The sequence below is a fragment of the Lycorma delicatula genome, chromosome 13 (genome assembly GCF_047948215.1).
Source record: "Lycorma delicatula isolate Av1 chromosome 13, ASM4794821v1, whole genome shotgun sequence".
NCBI classification, from domain to species: Eukaryota; Metazoa; Arthropoda; class Insecta; order Hemiptera; family Fulgoridae; genus Lycorma; species Lycorma delicatula.
Genome location: NC_134467.1, coordinates 44,449,739 through 44,472,276, shown reverse-complemented (window position 1 = coordinate 44,472,276; position 22,538 = coordinate 44,449,739). Strand labels below are relative to the sequence as shown.

The 22,538-nt window shown below is 30.9% G+C and overlaps 1 protein-coding gene across 2 annotated transcripts in view; it reads left to right on the top strand.

Moving 5' to 3' along the window:
* PAN2 (PAN2-PAN3 deadenylation complex catalytic subunit PAN2) overlaps positions 1-21,782 on the top strand; it is an 81,993-nt gene extending 60,211 nt beyond the window's left edge. For both annotated transcript variants that reach the window (XM_075380887.1, XM_075380888.1), the window contains exons 16-21: positions 1,902-2,062; positions 4,199-4,413; positions 8,427-8,556; positions 13,617-13,838; positions 16,337-16,446; positions 21,464-21,782. In XM_075380887.1, the coding sequence (XP_075237002.1) occupies positions 1,902-2,062; positions 4,199-4,413; positions 8,427-8,556; positions 13,617-13,838; positions 16,337-16,446; positions 21,464-21,636 (1,011 nt within the window). In that variant the 3' untranslated portion in view covers positions 21,637-21,782. The remainder of the gene's footprint in view (positions 1-1,901; positions 2,063-4,198; positions 4,414-8,426; positions 8,557-13,616; positions 13,839-16,336; positions 16,447-21,463) is intronic.
* The last annotated feature ends 756 nt before the right edge of the window (positions 21,783-22,538 follow it).

Below are 22,538 nucleotides of genomic sequence, written 5' to 3'. Positions count from 1 at the left end.
AATAGAATTTTTATTTCATATCTTAACGTTTTAATAGATGAAATCACATAACTTAGATATATTAACTTTCACTCATTAGTTTAGTTTGATGTTGTTTTCCATTCCTTTTACTTCTATTTTAATCAGTAAGCCTCAGGATATTTACCACAGTCTGGACATCTAAATATCTGTTTCACGCATTCCAAACTTTTACAGCTTTTACCTTCTACACATCACTCCATCACCTCTTCCTAGGTGTTACATCCATTATCACAAACTCTCTCTTTACACAACAAATTTATATATATTTATTATATATATATATTTATATAAATAAAACATAAAAAGGACTATTAGTTTAATAAAGTAAATATGTTTTATTTTACTTTAATTCAAACAAAAATGTAATAGAATTTTTATTTCATATCTTAACGTTTTAATAGATGAAATCACATAACTTAGATATATTAACTTTCACTCATTAGTTTAGTTTGATGTTATTTTCCATTCCTTTTACTTCTATTTTAATCAGTAAGCCTCAGGATATTTACCACAGTCTGGATATTTAAATATCTGTTTCACGCATTCCAAACTTTTACAGCTTTTACCTTCTACACGTCACTCCATCACCAAACTAAGTAAATCTGAATATCTTAATATATTACTTAGCAATCTAGTTCTGTCTCTTTATATCTCTTTCTTAAATTCTGCCAGAAATTTCTTTAATCTCCTCTTGAACTTAAGACTGCCACTATATTTAAAATTTAACAATCCACCTAATTTTCAACATCCTCCTGTAACACCACTTTCAAGTACTGAAATTCTTTTCCTTTCTGTTTTTCCTACCGTTTCGTGTTTCACATTTATAGAATCTATTTTTGATGCATATATTATTTCATCCATCCTTTGTAATTTTGCTATCTTAGTAACAGTATTCTTCCATTTCTGGTGTATTATGACCATTCGGAAAGTTCTCAGCCTGACACAGAATTGATACAAGTATGATCGAATGACTATGATATTTGTAAAGGATGATCCTTTAGATTACATGCCTCAAAGTTTTATATGTGCATGTTTAGTTGCTTGTTTGTGGCGATCGAATAATGTGAATAAGTTTTGATATTTTCTGAAAAATGAATAAAATTGATGTTCTAACTGTTATAAAAAGTATTTTGTAACAAAATACAATTTTGTGATGACAAAATCATCACAGAAATTCATAATGCCATATTACATCATTCTCATTGTTATTATACTCCTATGTGTCACATTCTTTACTTTTGTTTTACTCTGTTTTTATTTTTGGACTGATATTCTCTTATAACAATAAATACATACCAGTATTCCTTAAAAACTCTTCATTTCATATTTTATTAACCCTTTTAATTTTCAACATTGTCCTGTAACACTACATTTCAAAGTCAACCTCAATTGTTTTTTTTGTAAATCATATTTGCTAAAAGTCCTACACTCCACAAACATTTTTTCAAGAATTCTTTCAAATTGAATTTTCTTAAATTTTTTTATGTTGAATAGAAGAGGAGAGAAATTTATAGGAGAATCTTGTAAATTTGCTTACCGGGTTAGTAGAGCCTACATATTAAGACACGAGTTCAGTTAATTTGATCATAAAGTATAATTTAATTCGTTGTAACGATAAAAAAAAATTAAAAAAGGAAGACATAGGAATTTATAAAACGGGCAACTGAGAACATGAGATTTAGTTAATAGATTGAGGTTAAAAGATTAGCACCGGAATGAAGAATAGCATCAAATCAGTACATGACTGATAACTCCAAAAAAAAATTAAAATTATTAATTTTGTATGTTTTGTTACTGTTTTATCATGTTAATTTTATTGTTGAATATGCATTAAATATAGATGATATCTTTTTTCTTTGTTTTCTTTTATTAACTTAAAGACTGCTGGTCAGCAAACTGTTGTTTACGATCTGTGTGCTGTTGTTTGTTACGTGCATGAAGAGAAAAAGAATCTTGTTGCTATAATAAATGTTAATACAGCTTATCATGTACGTGCTTCTGGACAAAACATTTCACAATGGTATATCTTCAATGATTTTAGGTAAGTTTTGTGTATCATACATTTAGTTTTATATTTTAGGAATTTATTGTTATTCATTAGATTTTTTAAATTATGTAGAACTGTAATGTGAAATGTATCTTTAGCTGTATTATTATTAGTAATTTGAGATTAATTATAACGATTTAATCTTTGTTAAATACACAAGTATTTATTGTATATATTGTATGTAGGCGTTTTATAAATTATCCTCGATTTCTGTACACAAACAAATAAACCACTTTACTTAGCAACATAGATGCATGTGGAGTAGACATCAACAAAGTTTAAGTATCTTCGTACATACAGTCAATCACCATTTTGCTCTGTACCACTCAAGTAGTGGTGATAAATGTCACTTCACAGTTACTGAACTCAGTAATAAAAATTGGCCTTAAATTTCAAAGTCCACCCTTATGGAATTATTACAGATGATTGGTTTTTTTTCATAAGTTCTGTGCGTGATGGATACTGAAGTAATGTATAAATGCCCACAAAACCATAATGGGACTGGTATTGACTTATTTTCGGCAATATCGGAATAAAGGAAATGAATTTATTTATTGGGGACAAGATATGGATTCGGTTTATCAATATTAAAACAAAAGTACAGTCCAAATAGTGGATGCACATACATGAATTCATCAAACAAGTCCAAAAAATTCAAATAAACAGATTTGAACAAAAGAATGATGCCTGTCAAGTTTTAGGGCCGTAAAGGATTTTGTTAACTCCTTTGTGAAGTAATAACTACTTTATGAAGCTGGGTATGACAATAATCGTTGACATTTATTATCAAACATTGACAGAACTTAGGAGAGTGATAAACATAAAACATTAAACATTTATTAAAACATTAAACATAAACTCTGAGGAGGGATTGTTTTTTTTCATGACAATGGTCTCATGCCACTGCTCGCACAAAGGGTATACTAAATAAGTTTTTAAGTGGCGATTTATTCCATCCTCACAAAAATTTATTCCATCTGTTCACAAAATTGTAGAATTGACTGGCTACTCAATACTTCAAAATGATAATACTTCAGTGATGAACTCATGGATGGAGGCAATGAATGAATGGGTTCTTTGATGGTGTCGTTATTTTAAAAGTGTGACGATACAAGTGCTTGAATTTTGGCAGAGACGATGTCAAGTAATTTAAGTATGCAAAAATAACAATTAAATTAACAATTAGTAAATTTTGTATATAATAATTTTTTTCAATTTTTTTTTGCTTGATATTGCCACATAAGCAATGGATGAGACTTGGGTCCACCACTATACTCCTGAAAGTAAACAACAGTCAAAACAGGGGGACAGGTGAACTTACCCCAATGAAGGCAAAGACAACTTTGTCAGCCGACAAAGGTAATGGTGACTGTTTTCTGGAATGCAAAAGGGATTGTCTTTATTGATTACATTGAAAAAGGTAAAATTATCAATGGTGAGTACCGTGCAAACTTACTGCAGCATTTGAATGTCGAAGTTAAAAAAAAAATGACCACATGTAGTGAAAAAAAATCTTGTGTTTCACCATGATAGTGCACCAACACATTCGTTCATTCTCACAGTGGCTAAAATTGGTGAACTAAATTTTGAATTCCTTGCTCATTCGCCAGATTTAGCGCCCATAGACTACCACCTATTTCTAACCTTAAAAAATTGCTTGGTGGGCAATTTAAGAGCAACTTAAGATTTAAGAGACGTTATAGATGCTGTAAATGGGTATTTTGAGGAGCTCGATTAATCGCATTATAAAAATGGTATAACTAAATTACAGCACCACTAAAATGTATTAGTCTGTAGAGATTATATTAAAAAATAAAAATAAAATACCCCAAAAAATGTTTTCTTTATGAGGCCAGAAACTTAGCTCACCCTTGTAAATGTAGATAAATTTTATGCTAGATGTAAATCATACCTGAAAGTAACATGCTCAAAAGAATCAAGTAGTATGTACCAAATATAGTAAGGACAAGAATGAGTAAAGTGATGATTCTCATCACTTTTATTAGGTTGAATGTAGAATTTTGCATTAGCATCTCAAACTCATTGAAATACAGATGACATTTGCCCCGTACAATAACATTTCTTCTTGTGTATCAAAATTATAGTTTTTTTTTTTTTTTTAATTATTAGCATTGCACCAGTCACTGGTCAAGAAGCAGTTTGGTTTTCATTAGACTGGAAAGTACCATGTATATTATATTGGATGGATAGGACATTAGAAGCACCAACTTCTTCTGAATCAAATCCGATTACAGCCGATGTATTATCTGAAGATATTTCATTAGCTCGGAGCGGAAAGGGTATCACATTTACGCCACTTACTGCTGATGAAACACCTGGTCCAGGTATGTTAATAAATAAATTTATGTCTTAAATAGCATTTGTCTTTGTTACAGTGTCTTAATAACAATTAGATACAAAGAGCATTTTAAAATTTCAGCTTCAATTTCAATTTTTTGCTCAATCTCCCACTTTTGAACCGTTCAAGTAACCCTTTGTACAACCTATAGATTGAGAACATGTATTTTCGGATCATCTTTATGAGCATCTTTTGTCTTGGGTTGATTTCTAAGTTTCTTCACTGTAAAAAAAAAAATATTAACTTTTGACATTAATCTGGTATCAGATTAGAAGAATTCCATCAGTAAAATATTTTTGCAACCTCAAAACATTATATCCATTACTTATCAGATTAATAGTTCCTGCTGAAATCCTTTTGTTAGATGAACGAGCATTCATCCACTATTTAAACTATTTTCAGTTTTTACATTTATTTGAATGCCTTGAAGAAATTGATTCTTATCTTATTTCTATTATTATTCTGCCGGAATATTCTTAGGCTTTTAAACATACTGCTTAGTTAAATGTCAATACTGTGTGCATTTTTTCAGTTTTGTGCTCATCAATCAATCGTTTTTATCCTTCTAAAAGTAGAGTGACATGTAACATTTTACAAGATGACCTCACAGAATAGTTGGCAGTTGATCAAATTGTATTCCTTTAATTCCCAAACAAACATAATTTTTTTACAAGTGGTACTTAAGGTCTGCATGTAGAGTTTTCGCAAGTGAGTCAGCTATTACTGTATTGAGTTTCCTTAATGGCTGTATGTTATGGAGTGATTTGATAATATACAGTCTCTCTCAGTTGTTTGATATTCTCTACTAGCTCCTGCAGTTCGTGAATGAAAATATTTTTGGATTTAATGAATTAGACTTACAAGACTTGTTATAGCATAAATAGATATTTCAGTGGTTCAGTAAATGAGTTATTTGATCTATTGCTTTTTATTTAATATATTTAGAATGGAGTAGAAGAACAATGTTTATAACATATTCAAGGTTTCTTCAGAAAATAACTGAACAGTTTTTATTACACACCAATGGAGATATTTAGTGACATGCAGTTGACAGCATTGTGTTCTGCAAAACCTCCTTTTTAACCATGTGTTTTTGGATTGTTGATATTCCATTTAGTTTTTGTGTTATTTGAGTGCAACATGTTTAAGTGTTACTAGCGATTTTTGGAAACAAAGATACAATGTAAAATTTTCCATGTGACTGGGGAAAACTTTCACAGAAACGTTTCAACTTTTGAAGTAAGCTTACAGAGATGATGCTCTAGGTCGTATGCAATGTTACGAATGGTTTTCATGATTTTAATGTGGTCATCAGTCCACTGAAGATGATCCTCAACCAGAATCGCCTTCGATTTTAACTGATGACACCCGTGTTCAGAAAATCAATGGTCTAGTGCATGCAAATCGCCAATTGATTGTCAGAGAACTTGCAGAAGAGGTTAGGATCTCGATCGGATCATACTATGACATTTTGACTGAAAAATTAAATATGCATCAAATTACAGCAAAGTTTGTTCCTCGTTTGATGACCGAACAGCAGAAAGAACATCAACTGGATGTTTATCGCTAACTTCTTGAACAAGAGGACGATGATACCCTTTATGCAAAGGATCGTAACAGGAGATGAATGCCGGGTTTTCAGCATGGCACCTTGAAACAAAAGTTCAGTCATCACAATTAATAGGCAAAGAATCTCCATGCCTGAAGAAAGCACGTCAGTCTTGATCCAATGTCAAAGTGATGCTCTCTGTTTTTGTAGATTATGATATTATACATTTTAAATTCTTGCCTCAGGGTGAAACAGTGAACTGTGCATACTGTCAAGGCATTTTACAACAGTTACATAAAAAAATCTGCAAAAAGTGATCAGAGTTGCGGCGAGACAACTCATGGTTCCTTCACCACGACACTGTGCCTGCAAAATCTGCTTTGTCAATTTGTTAGTTTTGTCAAAAATCAGACGACTGTGTTCCTTCAGCCTCCATATTTGCCAGACCTGGCTTCTTGTGATTTTTTCTTATTTCCAAAATTAAAATCGGTGTTAAAAGGATGTCGTTTTGAGACTATTTATGACATTAAAGCAAATTCATCATGGACTTTAAAAGCCATTTCAAATGAAGCTCTCCAGGACTGCTTCGCGAAGTGGAAACACCACTGGGAAAAGTGTGTGGATAGGGGAGGAGAGTACTTTGAAGTGGACAAGGACCAATAATCTGTAAAATTAATAATAAAGATTAAAAAAATAAAATTCAGTTATTTTCTGGACAGACCCTCATATTTATATCTAAAGAAAAAATCTTATTTTTTTTGTTTTGAACAATTTAAAGAGTTGCATGAAATCTGATGCAACTATGTACAGTAGAAGTCCGATAATCCGGCACGTTCAGGACCGGCTCGGTGCCGGACTACCGAAAATTCCGGTCTATCGGGCGGTAATTATAAGAACAATTAGGTTAATAATTAAACTACAAATACAGTATGCAAATACATACAACAAAGTTTATTTTACATTTCATATAATGTATGTACACGTACTGTAAAACATATTTCACTTAGATTTAAAAAAGTCACGAATGTCTTTTTGTTTTCTTGACTTTTGGCGTTTAGTATAAAATTTATTTCTAATGATATGGAAATCAATAATTTCTGAAGCACTGTAGCTAGTACTAGCCTCAGCAAAAGAGATAAAATTATTTAGTGATTCTGCAGCTTCTGCCCAGCTGATTTTTTCTTTTTCTTCCGTTTCAGCATCTGAGTCACTTTCTTCAAGATTTTGAGAAGGCTGAGGGTTTACTACAATGTTGATAATGTCCTCATCGGTTAGTTCTCGTTCAACAGGCTCATTCTCGTCGATTAGAAGCCCTGTTACCGGCTTTCCTTCAGAACGTACTGCACTAAACCATTTGAACAATACACTATCTAGCTGTTCCAGTTTTGGTTTTTTAATGTTTGTCTAGAAGCCAATTTTTCAGTTGTTACCGATTGAGAAGCAAACTTCATTAGTTCATCTTTTTGTTTTTTAATGTCGTAAATAGTTGATGAGCCAATATTAAACTCATTCATTAAAACATTTCTATTCTCGCCTTTTTCTAGCCGTTTGATGATTTCTAGTTTCTGATTGAGAGTCAGTGTTACGTGTCTTCGTTTCTCTCCATTTGAACTCGAAGGCTTAGGTTTTGAAAACATGGTCGCTGTACAGTTAGAACGAAAATCACTTTTTTTATAAACAGTTTCAAAAGTTACGTTTACTGCGATGTGAAAGGACACAAAACAACAACCCACAAAAAAAATGGCGAAGACGCTTCATGATTCATTAACGGAGCTGCACTGCACCTGAATTTATTGTGACAGCTGAGACTAGCCGGCCGCTAATTGTTTCCGAACAATACAGAGCGCTTCCGGATGATCCTGAACTACCCTGAAAACTTCCGAATAACTCTCAAGTGTTTTTATTTGCTTTAAAGACACACTTTTGGAGAAAACCAAAATTTTTACAATTTTCCGAAGCGATGCCGGACTATCAGGCATTCCGGACTGTTGGATGCCAGACTAATGGAATTCTACTGTACTTATATTTTTTATTATTGATACAACAATTGTCAAGTTAGATCAAGCAGACGATTGAATTTCATATTTTGTGTCCACGGGTGAAAATTGGGTTAAGTGTATAAAGAATTCTGTATTATTTTGATTTGTCCAAGATGAAAAACAATAATTCTAGACCATGCGTTTTAAACAATAAAGAACAACATAATAATTAAAGTGATCAAAGTATTATGTATAATACTTAATAATGTTTATTTGAATTTATATTCTTTTAGATTAAGTGGATTGTTTATTATAAAAATCAAATGCTATAGAAAAATTTTAGTTTTTGGTTGAAATTGTAATGCCTCTCAGATGCTCAAAATTAAATAGTTAAAAAAGATGTTTTAGTATAAATATTGAGTACAATTCAGTATGAGTAGAATATAAATTGCCACTATTTTGTAATTTCAGGTGATTTAGTCGCAATGGATGCTGAATTTGTTACATTAAATCAAGAAGAATCAGAATTAAGGAGTGACGGAAAATTAGCAACAATAAAACCATCACATATGTCTGTTGCTCGGATTTCTTGTATACGTGGGTTTGTATTATGGAATGAATATACATATAATGTGTTTTTTTTTTGTTTTAATATTTTGATAACCTTTTCAATTTTTTTTTAATGTTGTTTGTTTCTTTTTAGGGCTATTCTGAAAGGTTGTTTAAATAAATTAACAGAAAGTTCTCAAAAACCCTGTTCACAAAAAAATATTTAAATCTTTTACTTAATAATCTTTTAATAATAAATAAAGTGAAATCAGAGGGCTATACTTACAAAACCCTATTAGAAAATATGTTTATAAAATATAACATAAATAAAACCAGCCTTTGATTAAAATAAAACATTATTTCTTTAGATAATCCAAGTTGAAAGGGAAAAATTAGCATGTATGTAATCTAACCTCTTGTTTAAATTCCCATTAAACCCAGCCACCATGCACCTTTAATAGATTAGAATAAGATGAAAGTTATCTTCACAAAGGCAAATAGAAATATTCTGTTAGAATTGATGCATGAATCTTGTTTTCCTCTCTATCTCTATCTTAAGAGAAAGTCTAATGCCAAAAATACACGGCTGTGAGATGGTGGATTCCTTGAATTGGTCACGTAATCTCTGAAAAATTCTGCTGTGCAGACCTTCAGGAATCTGATTATTATATGTTGCTTAATTGATCGATGTACCTCCTTGTTCTTCCTTTTATAGACTGTTCTATCAATTCAGTGATGCTCCCAGCCTAGCAACTGTGACGTAATATCTCCATAAACATCACCTCAAGGTTAAATCACCCTACTCCAACTCCAGGGGCTTCAGAATAAAATTGTTGCTTATATTTCATCCACCTATATGTGAATTCAAAAGAAAATAATTTTTTTTAATTTAAGCATGCTGAAATTAGCGATTTAATTCTGTGGTATAATGATGTCATAGGTCATATATATATAATTTACCGAAATTAATTTTTTAAGTTGAATATTTTTCCTCTGTACTGTTAAATTATGTTAAATAAACCATGTAGTACAGAATATTGAGATAAGGCATATCTAACCTTAATTTTACAATGAAAGTACTTTCGTGGATCCCGCATCCTCAGTCACGATTGAAATGATTTATAGTTGAAATGATTGAAATGATTTTACAGCATAGTAAAATTTAAATATAAAAATACTAAAGTAATTGCATATTAATTTATTACAAAAGTGCTGCTATCTGTTGCAGATTTTATAAGAATGTCTCCCCCAAACACTGTCTGATGGTTTATCAAACTGAAATCTTGTTTGTAGTATATATGTAATATTTTTCTAATATATTTAATTTTTTTCATCTGTAATTTCTGATATTTCTATCTTTTATTATTTCCTTTGTGAAGTAAGTAAAAACGTAATGAATTCTTTGATCTGTATGAAATTTTACAAGGATCTTACTTCTAGGTGTAATGACATATCGTCAGCATTAAGTCAAAACTTGGTAACTCCAAAACTATTTTTTCAGGAGACTAAAAAACGTATTAAATACTTAACTTTTTGTGAAATCTTGATATGTTATGGTGTCTAATGAATACTGAAATGGATTACAACTGACGTATATAATAATTACCGATAAATCTAATATTTTTCTAATCTATATAATAAATGTAAAATACAAGTTTTTGTTACTAAACGATGCTTGATTGTAATGATATATGAGGTCATGAAATAAAGTAAGTTAAGAGTTAAAGTATAAAATTTATTAATTACTAAAGTTATACTCTATACTAAAGTTATACAGAAAGTATAAAAAATATTACTAAATTATCTTAAACCGTATAAATGCACTACGTAATTTTAACATTAAAAAATCAGCAACAGAAGAAAATATTTTTCACATAAGTTACACAATTACAACACTAAAATTTAGTTAATTAATCATTTATGGAAAATTTGAATTTAACAGTTCCAAACAAAAAAAATCTCTTAATTTCTTAATAACAACTTTAATATAAAAGAATACAAAATTGTAGGCAAACTAGTTTTGATCAATGTTAAAAAAATGTAGGCCTAATAATAAAAATTATTATTGAATGCCGAACAACTATAAGAACAAGCAAAAATTAAAGTAATATTTTATTTGTCATTTTCACAGTTTCAAGATTAAAACTGGAAAAATAAAAAAATAACTACCAGTATTACAGTGTCATTAAATAGTTATAAATTATATTCTCGAACTGGACTACAGTTTGTTAGTAAACTCACACTAACCTTACTAGCTCTTCCTATAAAAAGTAAAAATAAAATAAATTAAAGTTCTACTAGGCAAAAATAACGTTTTATGACCTGTTAACTTGCATTAGGAAACAAACAGAATAAAAAGTTTTTTTAAATCTGTCATTCAAAATAATAAATACTTTATAATGTTGAAATAAATACAAAAACTTAAAAAATCAAATTAAGTTTTGTTTAGTGGTTTGAATTTTCTCATTCATCAGTGATTTATAGTCTATGGTAATCTTTATGAAGGACATATTTCAGCTCTTGCAAGCGCTTGTATTTATCGTATGTAATTGACAAAAGAAATTTATACAGTTTATACAATTTTCTCCTACATTGTTCATTACCATTTGTCTCAGTAGTAAAGACCGGTTGTCATCAAAATCAAGTTTCTACTGGATTCCAATAGAAACATCATATTTTAAAGTTCTAATGTCAGTAATGTAAGGATTTCCAGTTTTAGACCCTGGATGTCTTGGGGTCCGTAACGGCATAGCCGGGACGGGCTCCCCGGCTGCGGGGTTTGAAGCAGGCATACTAAAAGACCGAGACCCAGTCCCTGGGGCGGGGCTGGGGACAGCTTTGCTGGACCTGGCTACCTACCTGGGGATTGGAGGCAGGCAAGCAATAAAAGTAATGAAAGATCCGGCCGCGGGGGTCCGACCTGCCGTGCCGGAATTATAGCCGGTGGGCAGGAAGGCCCCCTTAGAGTATAAGGACACTCTCCCAGACCGAGTATACTTAAATGGATAACCGGTTTCGGGGTGAAAAAAAAAAACCCTGGATGTCTAGTAAAGTCAGTTATTTTAACACTGATTTGAATATTAGATCGTGGATACCGGTGTTCTTTGGTGGTTGGGTTTCAATTAACCACACGTCTCAGAAATGGTACAGAAATGAGACTGTACAAGACATTCAATCATTTACACTCATACGTATCATCCTCTGAAGTATTATCTGAAAATTAATTGCCAAAGGCTAAACAGGAAAAAGAAAGAAGGAAAATCTGTAAAAATTTCATGATCAATATAATTTATTTTATAAGGGCTGTTTTTAAAACATTTAGATGCTTCCTCGATAATCTGAACATAATTTGATGGGGAAATATATTTCTCTATTTTTGAGATACAAGGTTCATGGATCGTTCATTTTGATCGATTGAGATATGAGGGAAAAAAGTGAGATCAGTTCTTTTTGACTCGTTCATGTTATTGAGATATGACTAAGTGTAATCTGTTCAGGCTTATTTTTATAACAACAAAAATGATGTAGAAAGAAATTGAAAAAAGTTAAGATACGAGGTTTTGATAATGCCAACAATATGAATAAAAATCTTTCATAAAATTTTCTTTGAATAGCTTCAATTATTAGCCTTCATCCACTGGTCATTCCCTGGCTCTTTACACATTTGGCTTTGTAAATATTAATTTTGTTGTATTATTTAGATATAAGTATATTTAGAAATAATGTTACGTTTGCCTTCACTGCTAAATCTGTTTGACTTTGGAATTTTAAATAACTTTAGTATTTTCATGTTACTAAAGCTCATTTTTTATGATCATTAAAAAGTCAGAAATTAAAAATGGTAAAAACTACTTCTTCCTGGTTTTTTAATTTTGCCCATTAAAATGTAATGCTATCAGTGCCTCACATTAAACATTTATGAGCTATTTTTCAAGAGGTTATGTTGTTGACCCAATTAAATCAAAATACAGCCTGACTCATGTACGTACACACATATATCTTTCAGAACTGTCTATAACTTTTTTTTATTTCTTTGAATTATGGGTGTCTTGAAACGTTGACATTTCCAAAACCCGACACTTAAAAATTTTTTCCAGTTGCTGTATCTTACCTTTGTAGCTATGCTGCTGCAACAATAGTAGAACTGTGGTCAAACTAGTAAAAGATAAATATAATGAAAAAAATACAAATATTTTAATATGAGGTATGACAATTAAGTTTTTGAAATGTACTGTTAAAAATCATGTTCAGAACTGAACATTAGTAGCAGTTGTCACATTTGAAAAGCTTTTTGCATTTATATGCTGATTTAGATGGCGTTCCCATTTCAGGTCTCGAGCTCTTTTTTCTACAGTACTCTTCTGTTCTTTATCACATAGTGCTTTGGTATTAACAGTGTCAGAAGATTTTTATCTCTTAACGCATTCTTAAATGCGGTGAATGGCTAGAAATCACAAGAGAATAAGTTATATGATTAAGCAGAATGATCAATTATTTTTTTTTTGGTTGATGACTTCATAGCTAGTATAAAAATTGCTTTCTGCATTTTTATCATGGATAATCCGCTTTCAGACCATAGCTCAATTATTTTATTCACAAGTGATCATTAATCACGCAGTTGTGGGATTGATTAATCCCACGCAATTGTGGGATTGATAATCACATTTCTTACGTCTCTTATACTATTTCAAAAGCATTTGACTTCAGAGCATCTATATTGTACACTACTTTCAACATTTCCCAACGTTTGAATAGCAGCTTTTTACTAATTTTCATACAAAGTTTAATGCTAATATGATGTACTAAATTTTGATTTCTCATTTTTATGTTGAAGTCAACCGACAGATCTTATATTTAAAAAAATTACTCCATCGGCTTGAGGTGTACATGCTTATTAGTTTGAAGTGTGTAAAAACATGATCATTTATATGATTTGAACCGATTCACCTACTGCTTATTCTAGGAATTAAATCATTATACTTCGTTTATTAAACTTATTATGGTGTAGCAATACATTGTAATAAATGTAACATTTGTACAAATTTCTCATAAATAACACCGCAATATGTTAACTTATAATATTAAATTGTTTTATTTTTTCCCATTACATAGACAAGGATCGTCAAAAGGTACGCCATTCATCGATGATTACATATCAACTCAAGAAGAAGTTGTTGATTACTTAACACAGTTTTCTGGTATTAAACCGGGTGATCTGGATGCAACTTGCAGTTCAAAGCATTTAACTACGCTTAAGTCAACTTATCTTAAATTGCGATATCTTATTGATAATGGAGTTAAATTTGTAGGACATGGATTACGAAATGATTTCAGGTGCATTAATATTTATATATAGTGTGTAATATTTAGGATTAATGGAGTTTATTTCAGTGCCATTTTGATTTATAAAATCTTGTTTCATGTGTGAGCACACGCACGCACACATGCAGAGAGAGAGTGCGTCAGTGAGTGAGAGAGAGAGAGAGAGTGAGTGAGTGAGTGGACGGACGCACGCACGCATGTGCACAAACGCACACAATCAAACCTTTTTACTTCAGGTGGACAAGATTTAAGTACATTTTATTTTTTAATTACCTTGGTAAATTGAAGAGTATAATTTTTGTGACTGTCATCTTTAATTTTTTGCAGTTCTTTACTTTCTTAGTGTTTCATACCAGGACTAGTTTTTTAACATGGTAAATTTTGCTGTTTCTTCTTTTTTGATTATTATTCTATTTAATATAGCTGTGTGTTGCTTATAATATTATGACACCTGAGAATGTATTTTAATAAAAGGATATTAGCGTGGCAGTGTGTGCCACCCTAATATTTTATTATTTTATTTTATTTTAATAGGGTGGTAGTGCATTTTCTTAAATAGATGCTGATAGTATGGATAGCATCTTGGTCTTTTATCCAGAGGTCCCAGGATTGAATGTTAGGCATGGGATTTTTCATACACTACAAAATTTCTATTTCATATTCTCATGCGTGAGCTTATATATAAGCTTTGAAGCTTATATAATGAATTAATCGTAAAAAAAAATCCTTAGCTAAACATTTTTTACTAAGATATCTTCTGAAATACAAATCAAAAATATTTCTCATTAAAAATGATGCAGGTTCTTGATTTCTAAATAGAATCGTAAGCAAATAAGTGCCAAAATGTTATTTTTCTTCATGGCCAAAAAACTGGTTAGTCTTTTGTTGTGTAGGAATAGCAGAAATTGCTAAGTTTCTAATGGTTTAAATTGTTATATCTATATAAAGTTAATTTTTCAAAATATGTTGTGTCATTCATCCATAATCCTGTAAACAGTCGGGAAACACAGTCAAATGGACATGTATCTAGATAATGGGTACAAATTGAAATAAATAAAGCCATTGGGAGCAAAATCCTCTTTTCTTTATTTAGTTTTCTATGGAACATAAAGATAAAATTAAAAATTAATCTTGTACTCCAATTGTTACTTATTAATATACAGACAATGTCAGTAATGGGTAGATATGGTATTTTATAGACAAAAAGGGAATGCCTAGATGGATCAAGGGAAACTGGTAAAAACTCAGATCAGTGTAGCATCACAAAATACACAGTTAATTGTAAAATAAAAAAATAGATTTGATTAAGCCCATATTGATTATTTAAAATATTAATGTATGACATGATGTTAAGGAAAATTAGTACATTAATGTACTAGATATAAAAAAATTCATAATTCAGGAAATGCTAATAAAAATTATTTGAGCACATAATTATATTTGCATTAAACAGGATGTAGCAAACGTGTGATTATTTAAATTAGTATCATTTAAAAATTCATATAAAAACAATGTTGTTTCTGTAAAAGAAAATATTTTTATAGTATTTTAATTAAATTGATGTAACATTTTTTTAATAGTTTAATTTGTTGAAAATGGTTATGAAAGCATATTAAGATCCTTTCTTGTAAGCCAAAGTGAAGCGATGAGGTATATGAAAACAGTTCTAATGTCAGATTTAGTAGAGGTGGATATTGTGCATTAATAAATATAAGATTGTACATTAATAAATATAAATGCAAGAATGAATTAATAATTTTAATACAATCCGTCTATATGATTTATATTTAAGGGTGCCAAACAACGATCTGACACCCCATTTTTATATCATGAATTTTTTGAGAGAGTCCAAATAAATTATACTTCTAATAGGAATAGAATGAATTAAGTAAATTTTTTGACAATGAAATGTCTCTTAACAGTTTACAGAAATAATTGAATTTACAAGGTATCATGTAATTAGTCGTGGAGCTATCTCTTTCAGAAATAATTTCTGCACCTTATCAGTTTAAAAGTAAGGGCTGAAAAGTTATAAGTAGCGATTGTTAACGCTGATTGGTTCACGCATCTGCATGATGGTTTGTTGGCAATGCAACCACCACATTGTTAGTGGAAAAGTGGCTACAATCCCATGTAGCGAAATTTTATGAGTCAGTTTGAAGAAGCTTGTTTCATAATATCAAAAGTGTTTGGAATGGAGTGGTGATTACATAGAAAAATAAGTAAATATGTAAGATTTTGAAACCGTTAATAAATCTATCAGTTTTTCAACTGTTCTCATTTGTTACTGATCAGCCCTTACTTCTGAACTGCACCTCATAATTTAGTCAACACCTCTCATGTGACATTCAGTAAATTTATGCCAAAACACAATAAAAATCGATTCAAATCAGCAACAGCGGTTCTTGAGTTCCTTAATATCTGTACGAACACATACACACCCATACATTCTTGTATTTATTGTATCGATTGATTATTTTTTTAAAGAAATTTTTTATTTGTTTTTCCAGAGTAATCAATCTAATAGTACCATCAGATCAAGTTATTGACACAGTTCATTTGTTTCATCTGCCTCATCAACGTATGGTTTCATTAAGATTTCTAGCGTGGCATTATTTGGGTAAGATAAGATTATGTATTTGTTTAATAAGTGTTTTAATAGCCAGATTTAGGATATATTTTGTATAAAATATATATACACATATAAAAGAGTCAGAAATATCAATTTTGGATTTTTCATTGTTTTATATAGTATGTATTTCTTTAAGTACAGAGTGTTCCATAAAATGCAACCTATCTATCAATCAGCCTTCCATAAAATTTGAATTGACTTCTCTACTTCCCCACGTTTTACTGGAATGGATTCATCCAACATCTAACAATTGCACTAAAGCAGTAGATTACTACCAGTACTAACCGTAACAAAGCTATCAGAACACTCAGTACATTGTTAGTGGAAAGTTGGAATTTTCTCAAAAGGAATGGGTTTTTGTTTACAAGCTGTACTTCAGTACGTGATCGGTGGCTGCAGTGCAAGAATCTTTTCACCACAAGTACTTAAGCAAGCAGTTCCTAATAAGACAATCAGTATTGAGACCAATGACTAAATTCAGAGAGAAAGATTCTGTTAGTGAATCTTTCACAAAAGAGTTGAAGACTATGTTGAATGCAGACACATATGCTGAAATCAGTAGTTTATCGGGTGACAAAACTGTTAAACAACCATATTGAATTAAAAACGTTTATTGACTTGTTGACCCTAAAAAAGTGATTGATTGGTTTTGCTGATTTGTCTGAGGATTTATGTTACAGCCTTGCTATTTTTCTTTTGACAAGGCATGGTCCATTTGGATTGCTATATAGACAGTAGGATTTGGAGTCCTGTAAACCTTCCCAAGTATCATTCAAAACCGTTATCCTTGCAGAAGATGAGCGTCTGATGTACAATATCGCAAAAAAAAATTAATTTGATTTTAGTACATCATTAATGCAGAATGATATCAGAATATTCCATTAAAACTCATTGCACTCTTGGAAGAAGTATGAGGTGTGGCTCAAACGAAACTAATGCTGTAAAATATTTTATTTTCAATTTATACATATTTAGTTATTATCCCGTTCAATATGCACACCCCTCCTCTATCCCTTCAACGCTCCATGTGAATTTTCCATTGTTCCAAACAGTCCTGGAAGTCTTCTTCTATGAGCTCTTTCATGATATGATATACGCCTTCTCCTTCACAGCTTCAGTGGTCTTAAATCTTGTTCCTTTTAATGCAAATTTGACCTTGGGAAACAAGTAAGTCTCATGGTGCCAGGTCAGGCGAATAAGGCGGATGGTCTAATACTGAGATCTTATATCTGGCTAGAAACGTCTTGATAGACAGTGCAGTGTGAGCCGGTGCATTGCCCTGATAAAGAACCCTTGACTTGTTCTTCCACAATTCTGGTCGGTTTTTTCTTATTTTTTCATTTAATTGAGCAAGGACTTCAAGGTGGTAATGTTGATTAATAGTTTGACCTTCAGGAACCCAATGAAGGTAAACAATCCCATGAATATAAAAAAAAAACAATCATTATTGCTTTGTTCATTACAGCTTTTTTAGCTCTCGGTTAAGTTTCTGTATCATAAGTAAAAAACCAAGATTCATCACGTGTTATCATTCTTTCCAAGAAGTTTGCGTCATTTTCAACGGCATTCAAAGTGTCAGAACAAACATTTTCACGAGCTTCTTTTTGTTCGACTGTGGGAATTTTAGGCACCATTTTTGCACACAGTTTTTGCATTTTAAAATTGTTATGTAAAATTTGCCTTATACATTCTTCGTCAATTCCTACAGTTTTAGAAATACCAAGAATAGTTACCTTATAGTCAGATCAGATCAGGTTACCGATTTTTTCAATATTTTTATCTGTTTTTGATGTGGAAAGGCGACTTGGGTGAACTTCATCTTCAGCATCTTCTTGGCCATCTTGGAAACGCTTAAACCACTCACAAAACCATGCACGTGATAAACATTCATTGTCGTATACTTTTTTTTTTAATAAAAGATAAGTTTCAGTAGCGGTTTTTCCAAGTTTCATATGAAACTTAACAATTCTTTGCTCTAATAAAACACTTCTCATTTTTTCAGCAAACCAAAAAAATCAGATTTTATCCAAACAAAGGTCATGACCAGACTAATATGTCTACAGAAACTGGAGTGTTAACAATTGAAAGAGAAGGCTTCATGCTACACAACTGTTGGTCATACAAATTTGGCACATGCACAGTTCTGTAGTAGCATTAGTCTTGTTATATAATAGTCACATCTCGTAGATTGTAACTACCTGTGTTACAAATGTCATAACATCACATTATGCAAATTTAACATCTGCTTCTTTCATTAAAAAATTCTATGGTGATCATGTCATCGATCGTGATTGTGGCTTTTTGCCACTGAAATCTCTAGATTTGATACTGCAGATTTTTTCTTTGGGATTACCTGAAAAAAAAAAAGTCTAGCAACAAACTACGATTATTAGAATAAATGAAAATCAATAATAAAAAAGCTGTTTTAAATATCCAATTAAAAACTATAAAACTGGTTATAAAGAACAGTGAAAAGAATGGAAACATGTATTCAGGAAAATGTTGGTCACTTTCAACATTTACTGTAGAATTTAACGGTGTTATAAAATTTCATAATAAAAAATATTTAATAACTTGCTTATGCCTTTTTCATTTAGGTATATTTGTTGGCATATGGTTGATTAGATAGATTGTGTTTTATAACACTAAAAAAAAGTTTGAAAAATTGAGATTTATTTAAAGTATTTTTTCAACAGATCGGATACAGCAGTGTCAGAGATAGAAGGAAAATATGATTCAGAGTTAATACTATAATTTTTGTCTTATTTTGTTTATAAGATTGCAATGGTTGATTATAGAGTTCTTGTTTTTACTCAAATATGATTTTATAAAATGCGCTTTGTAGTAGGATCGGTATTTAAATTAAAATCTATCTTTGGTTGCAGGCTTAGAGTTTAGGTCTGTTTTCCTGTGAATTTGTATTGCTAAATGGTTTATCTTTGAAGAGTCATATCTAATAAAAAATTTAGTTTTATATATACCGTATTACATCAAGTTCTGAAAGTAATCTTTATTCGTTTGTTAGTGTAGGTAGAATCACTTCACAGCAGTAGCCTACTGTGATGTGTACAACCAATGCATACATTGCATTCTACAGTTACATGAAGCGACGACTATATTTTCTTAATAGATGGTCAAGATCCCTACTCATTTTGATAAAAATTATTCTTTCCTTCACAAACTTTTTTTTCAAATCATTTATTGAACTGTATTACATTCTCTGATTCTTTTAATAAAAAGGTGTAGTGTAAAAGAAAAATGTTAATTTTATCAAGACTCTGAAACAGGTATTTAGAAAAAAATGTTATCGCCCCTATCACAATTTTGTTTTTAATAGATATTTGAACAACAAATATCATTCTGTTTTTAAATAAAATTAAACCTTAAATTTTATTTAATTTATTTATGAAATTATGGAATTTTTACATTTCACTATTGCAGAAACATGTGAAAAAAAGATATAATGACACTATATACTGGTGACGCACAGGAGATGGACAGTTTTTAAATAAGCAGTACTCTGTTAATTTTAAAATTAAATTATGTTTATTGATATGAAATTAAAGCTCAATACATGCCATTTGAATGTAATTATGTTCACCTTATTTATGGAAAATTATGTCCTTCAGGTGACATCCGTCAATTTGAATGCAGTTCTCAAGTCGCTTTTTGAAATCCTTCATTATGCGGGCATATATCTCTGGAAAAATTGTAGCAATTTCTTGAATTATGGCATTCTTTAACTCGTCCAAATTGCAGGGTTTGTGATTGTAGGAACGGTTTTTAAGATACCCCTGGAGAAAATAGTAATAGACTGATAAATCGGGAGATCTTGGAGGCTACGGAACATTCCCCAAAATGTGAGATGATGTGTATAGGAAACGTGTTCGAAGAACTGCCATTGAATCATTTGCGGTGTGTATTGTAGCACCATCCCGCTGAACCAAACATATTTTTAAAGTAATCCTTTGCTTCGCAGTTCTGGGCTGAAGAGTATTTCAAGCCAAATTAACAGTGACATTAACACCACTTTCCTCAAAAAAAATGTGGTTCACTAACTCCAAAATAGCCAACAACGTACCAGACTGTTACTTGTTGAGAGTGCAGAGGACACTGGTGAATGTGTGGATGTTCAGGAGCCTAGTAATGCAGATTATGCTTATATAAGGTCCCGTCAGTTGAAAATGAGTTTCATCACTCATCACTAATTTTACATTTTCATTCAATCCCAAAATCACTTGCATTCTGTAAGCAAAGTCCTCGTGTGCAGCAAATTCTGTCACTTTTAGCGCACTATAAGAATTTTGTACGGATGAAAACTTAATTCTTTATGTAACATTCATCTAACAGATTCACAATTGATCGCTAACTCACTAGTATGTCATCTAGCTGACCATCCTGGGCTTCTGACTAGCGCTGTCCTTACCCTTTGTATGTTTTCCGATGTCATTACGCTGCGTTTCCAGGCTTTTTATGGTTCTTATTCATAATGTTTCCAGTTGATCTTAAATGTTCCACCCATTTTAGGATTCTGTTAGAACTCTGAATAGCTCCATGCCGACCAAGATTGAATTTAATATGAAAGACTCGCTGCATAGTCTTACCACTTCTAACAAAACTGTCATACACGAAATCTGATGTTGCATGTTCCACGGCTCCATTGTTATTGAAATAGTGTTTTGTGAGGACCAGAACTATCCCCACCACCATGTTCTCAGTACTACATAGCTCAAAACTGTCTGTCTGCCTGGTATAATTCCTACAGGTTTTCTTTAAATGAATTGAAACGCTTGTTGTGCATTGAAGTGCAATGTAGAAAATAATAAAGTGAAGTAAAATATATGCCACCAGTAGTTCTTATTAGTTCACTTGCATCCCTTGTATTTCATCCTTTCCTGAATATATTTTATGAATATATTATTTTATTTTATGAATTTATACTTTATATATTTTTGGTATAGCTTATTTTGCAATGAAAAATTTTTTTATCTGATTTATGTTATAGGTATGAAAATCCAGTCAGAAACTCACGATTCCATCGAAGATGCTAGAGCAGCGTTACAATTATATGAATTATACCAACAGTTAGAATGTGAAAGTAAAGTACAGACTAGTTTAGAAGAAATGTATAAAGTCGGTAAAAGTTTACAATGGAAAGTACCCGGTGTTGATAGCTGAAAATAAAAATGTATAAAAATAAATAACAGAAATAACATCATAATTTAATACAGAAAAAAAAAATGTGGAAAAAAATAAAAAGAACTTTTGTAAAAAATGCGATCTCGAGAGATTTTATTTGGTAATAAAATTCTAGATTAAAATTATTTGTGTAATGGCTTCTTCTTTTTTTTTTTTTGAAGTCTGAAGATTTTGATTCCTTTTACTTCCTTTTACTTCCTTTTACTTTTTTCTTAAAATTATGAATAAAACATTTTACATCCATGTAAAAATAAGTTTTTCAAATATGTTAACTTTAGAAGGAAAGTTAAAAACCTTAAAAAGCTAGACCCTAACAAAATATGGATGTGTGGATTCATGCACTCAGTTTTAGAATAATTTTTTTGAAAACTACTGGAGGTATGTTCTGGGAACAATTTTTTTTTTTCAATTTTTCATTATGTAAAATTGTGTATAAAACTACTAATTTTGCTCAGTAATTCATCTTAGAGTTTTAGTTTAGCATTCTTTGATCTTTAGAACAAAAATTTTTTCCTAGCCATAACTTGAAAATAAAAATTTCCTAGCCATAAAAAAGTAATTATGGCTATTTCCTAGCCATAACTTCTAGAACTATATTTATAAAAACCTTTTCATTATTTTGATGAGAGAGACATCTGTAAAGTACAACAGAAATTTCCTGAAAAAACACTACATAGAAAAAAATTTATTTAGCATATTAATTTGGACTCTAGAAATTATAACATCCATCTGTTTATTTTGATTTCCATAGATAAATTTGGTTTAATTTTTTCACAAAATTTTCAATATGATAAACAGGATAAATAATATAGAAAATATTTTAACTCGATGGAAATATTGAAATTCTCTTTTAGATTTTTTTTCAAGGCTGTACCACGAAC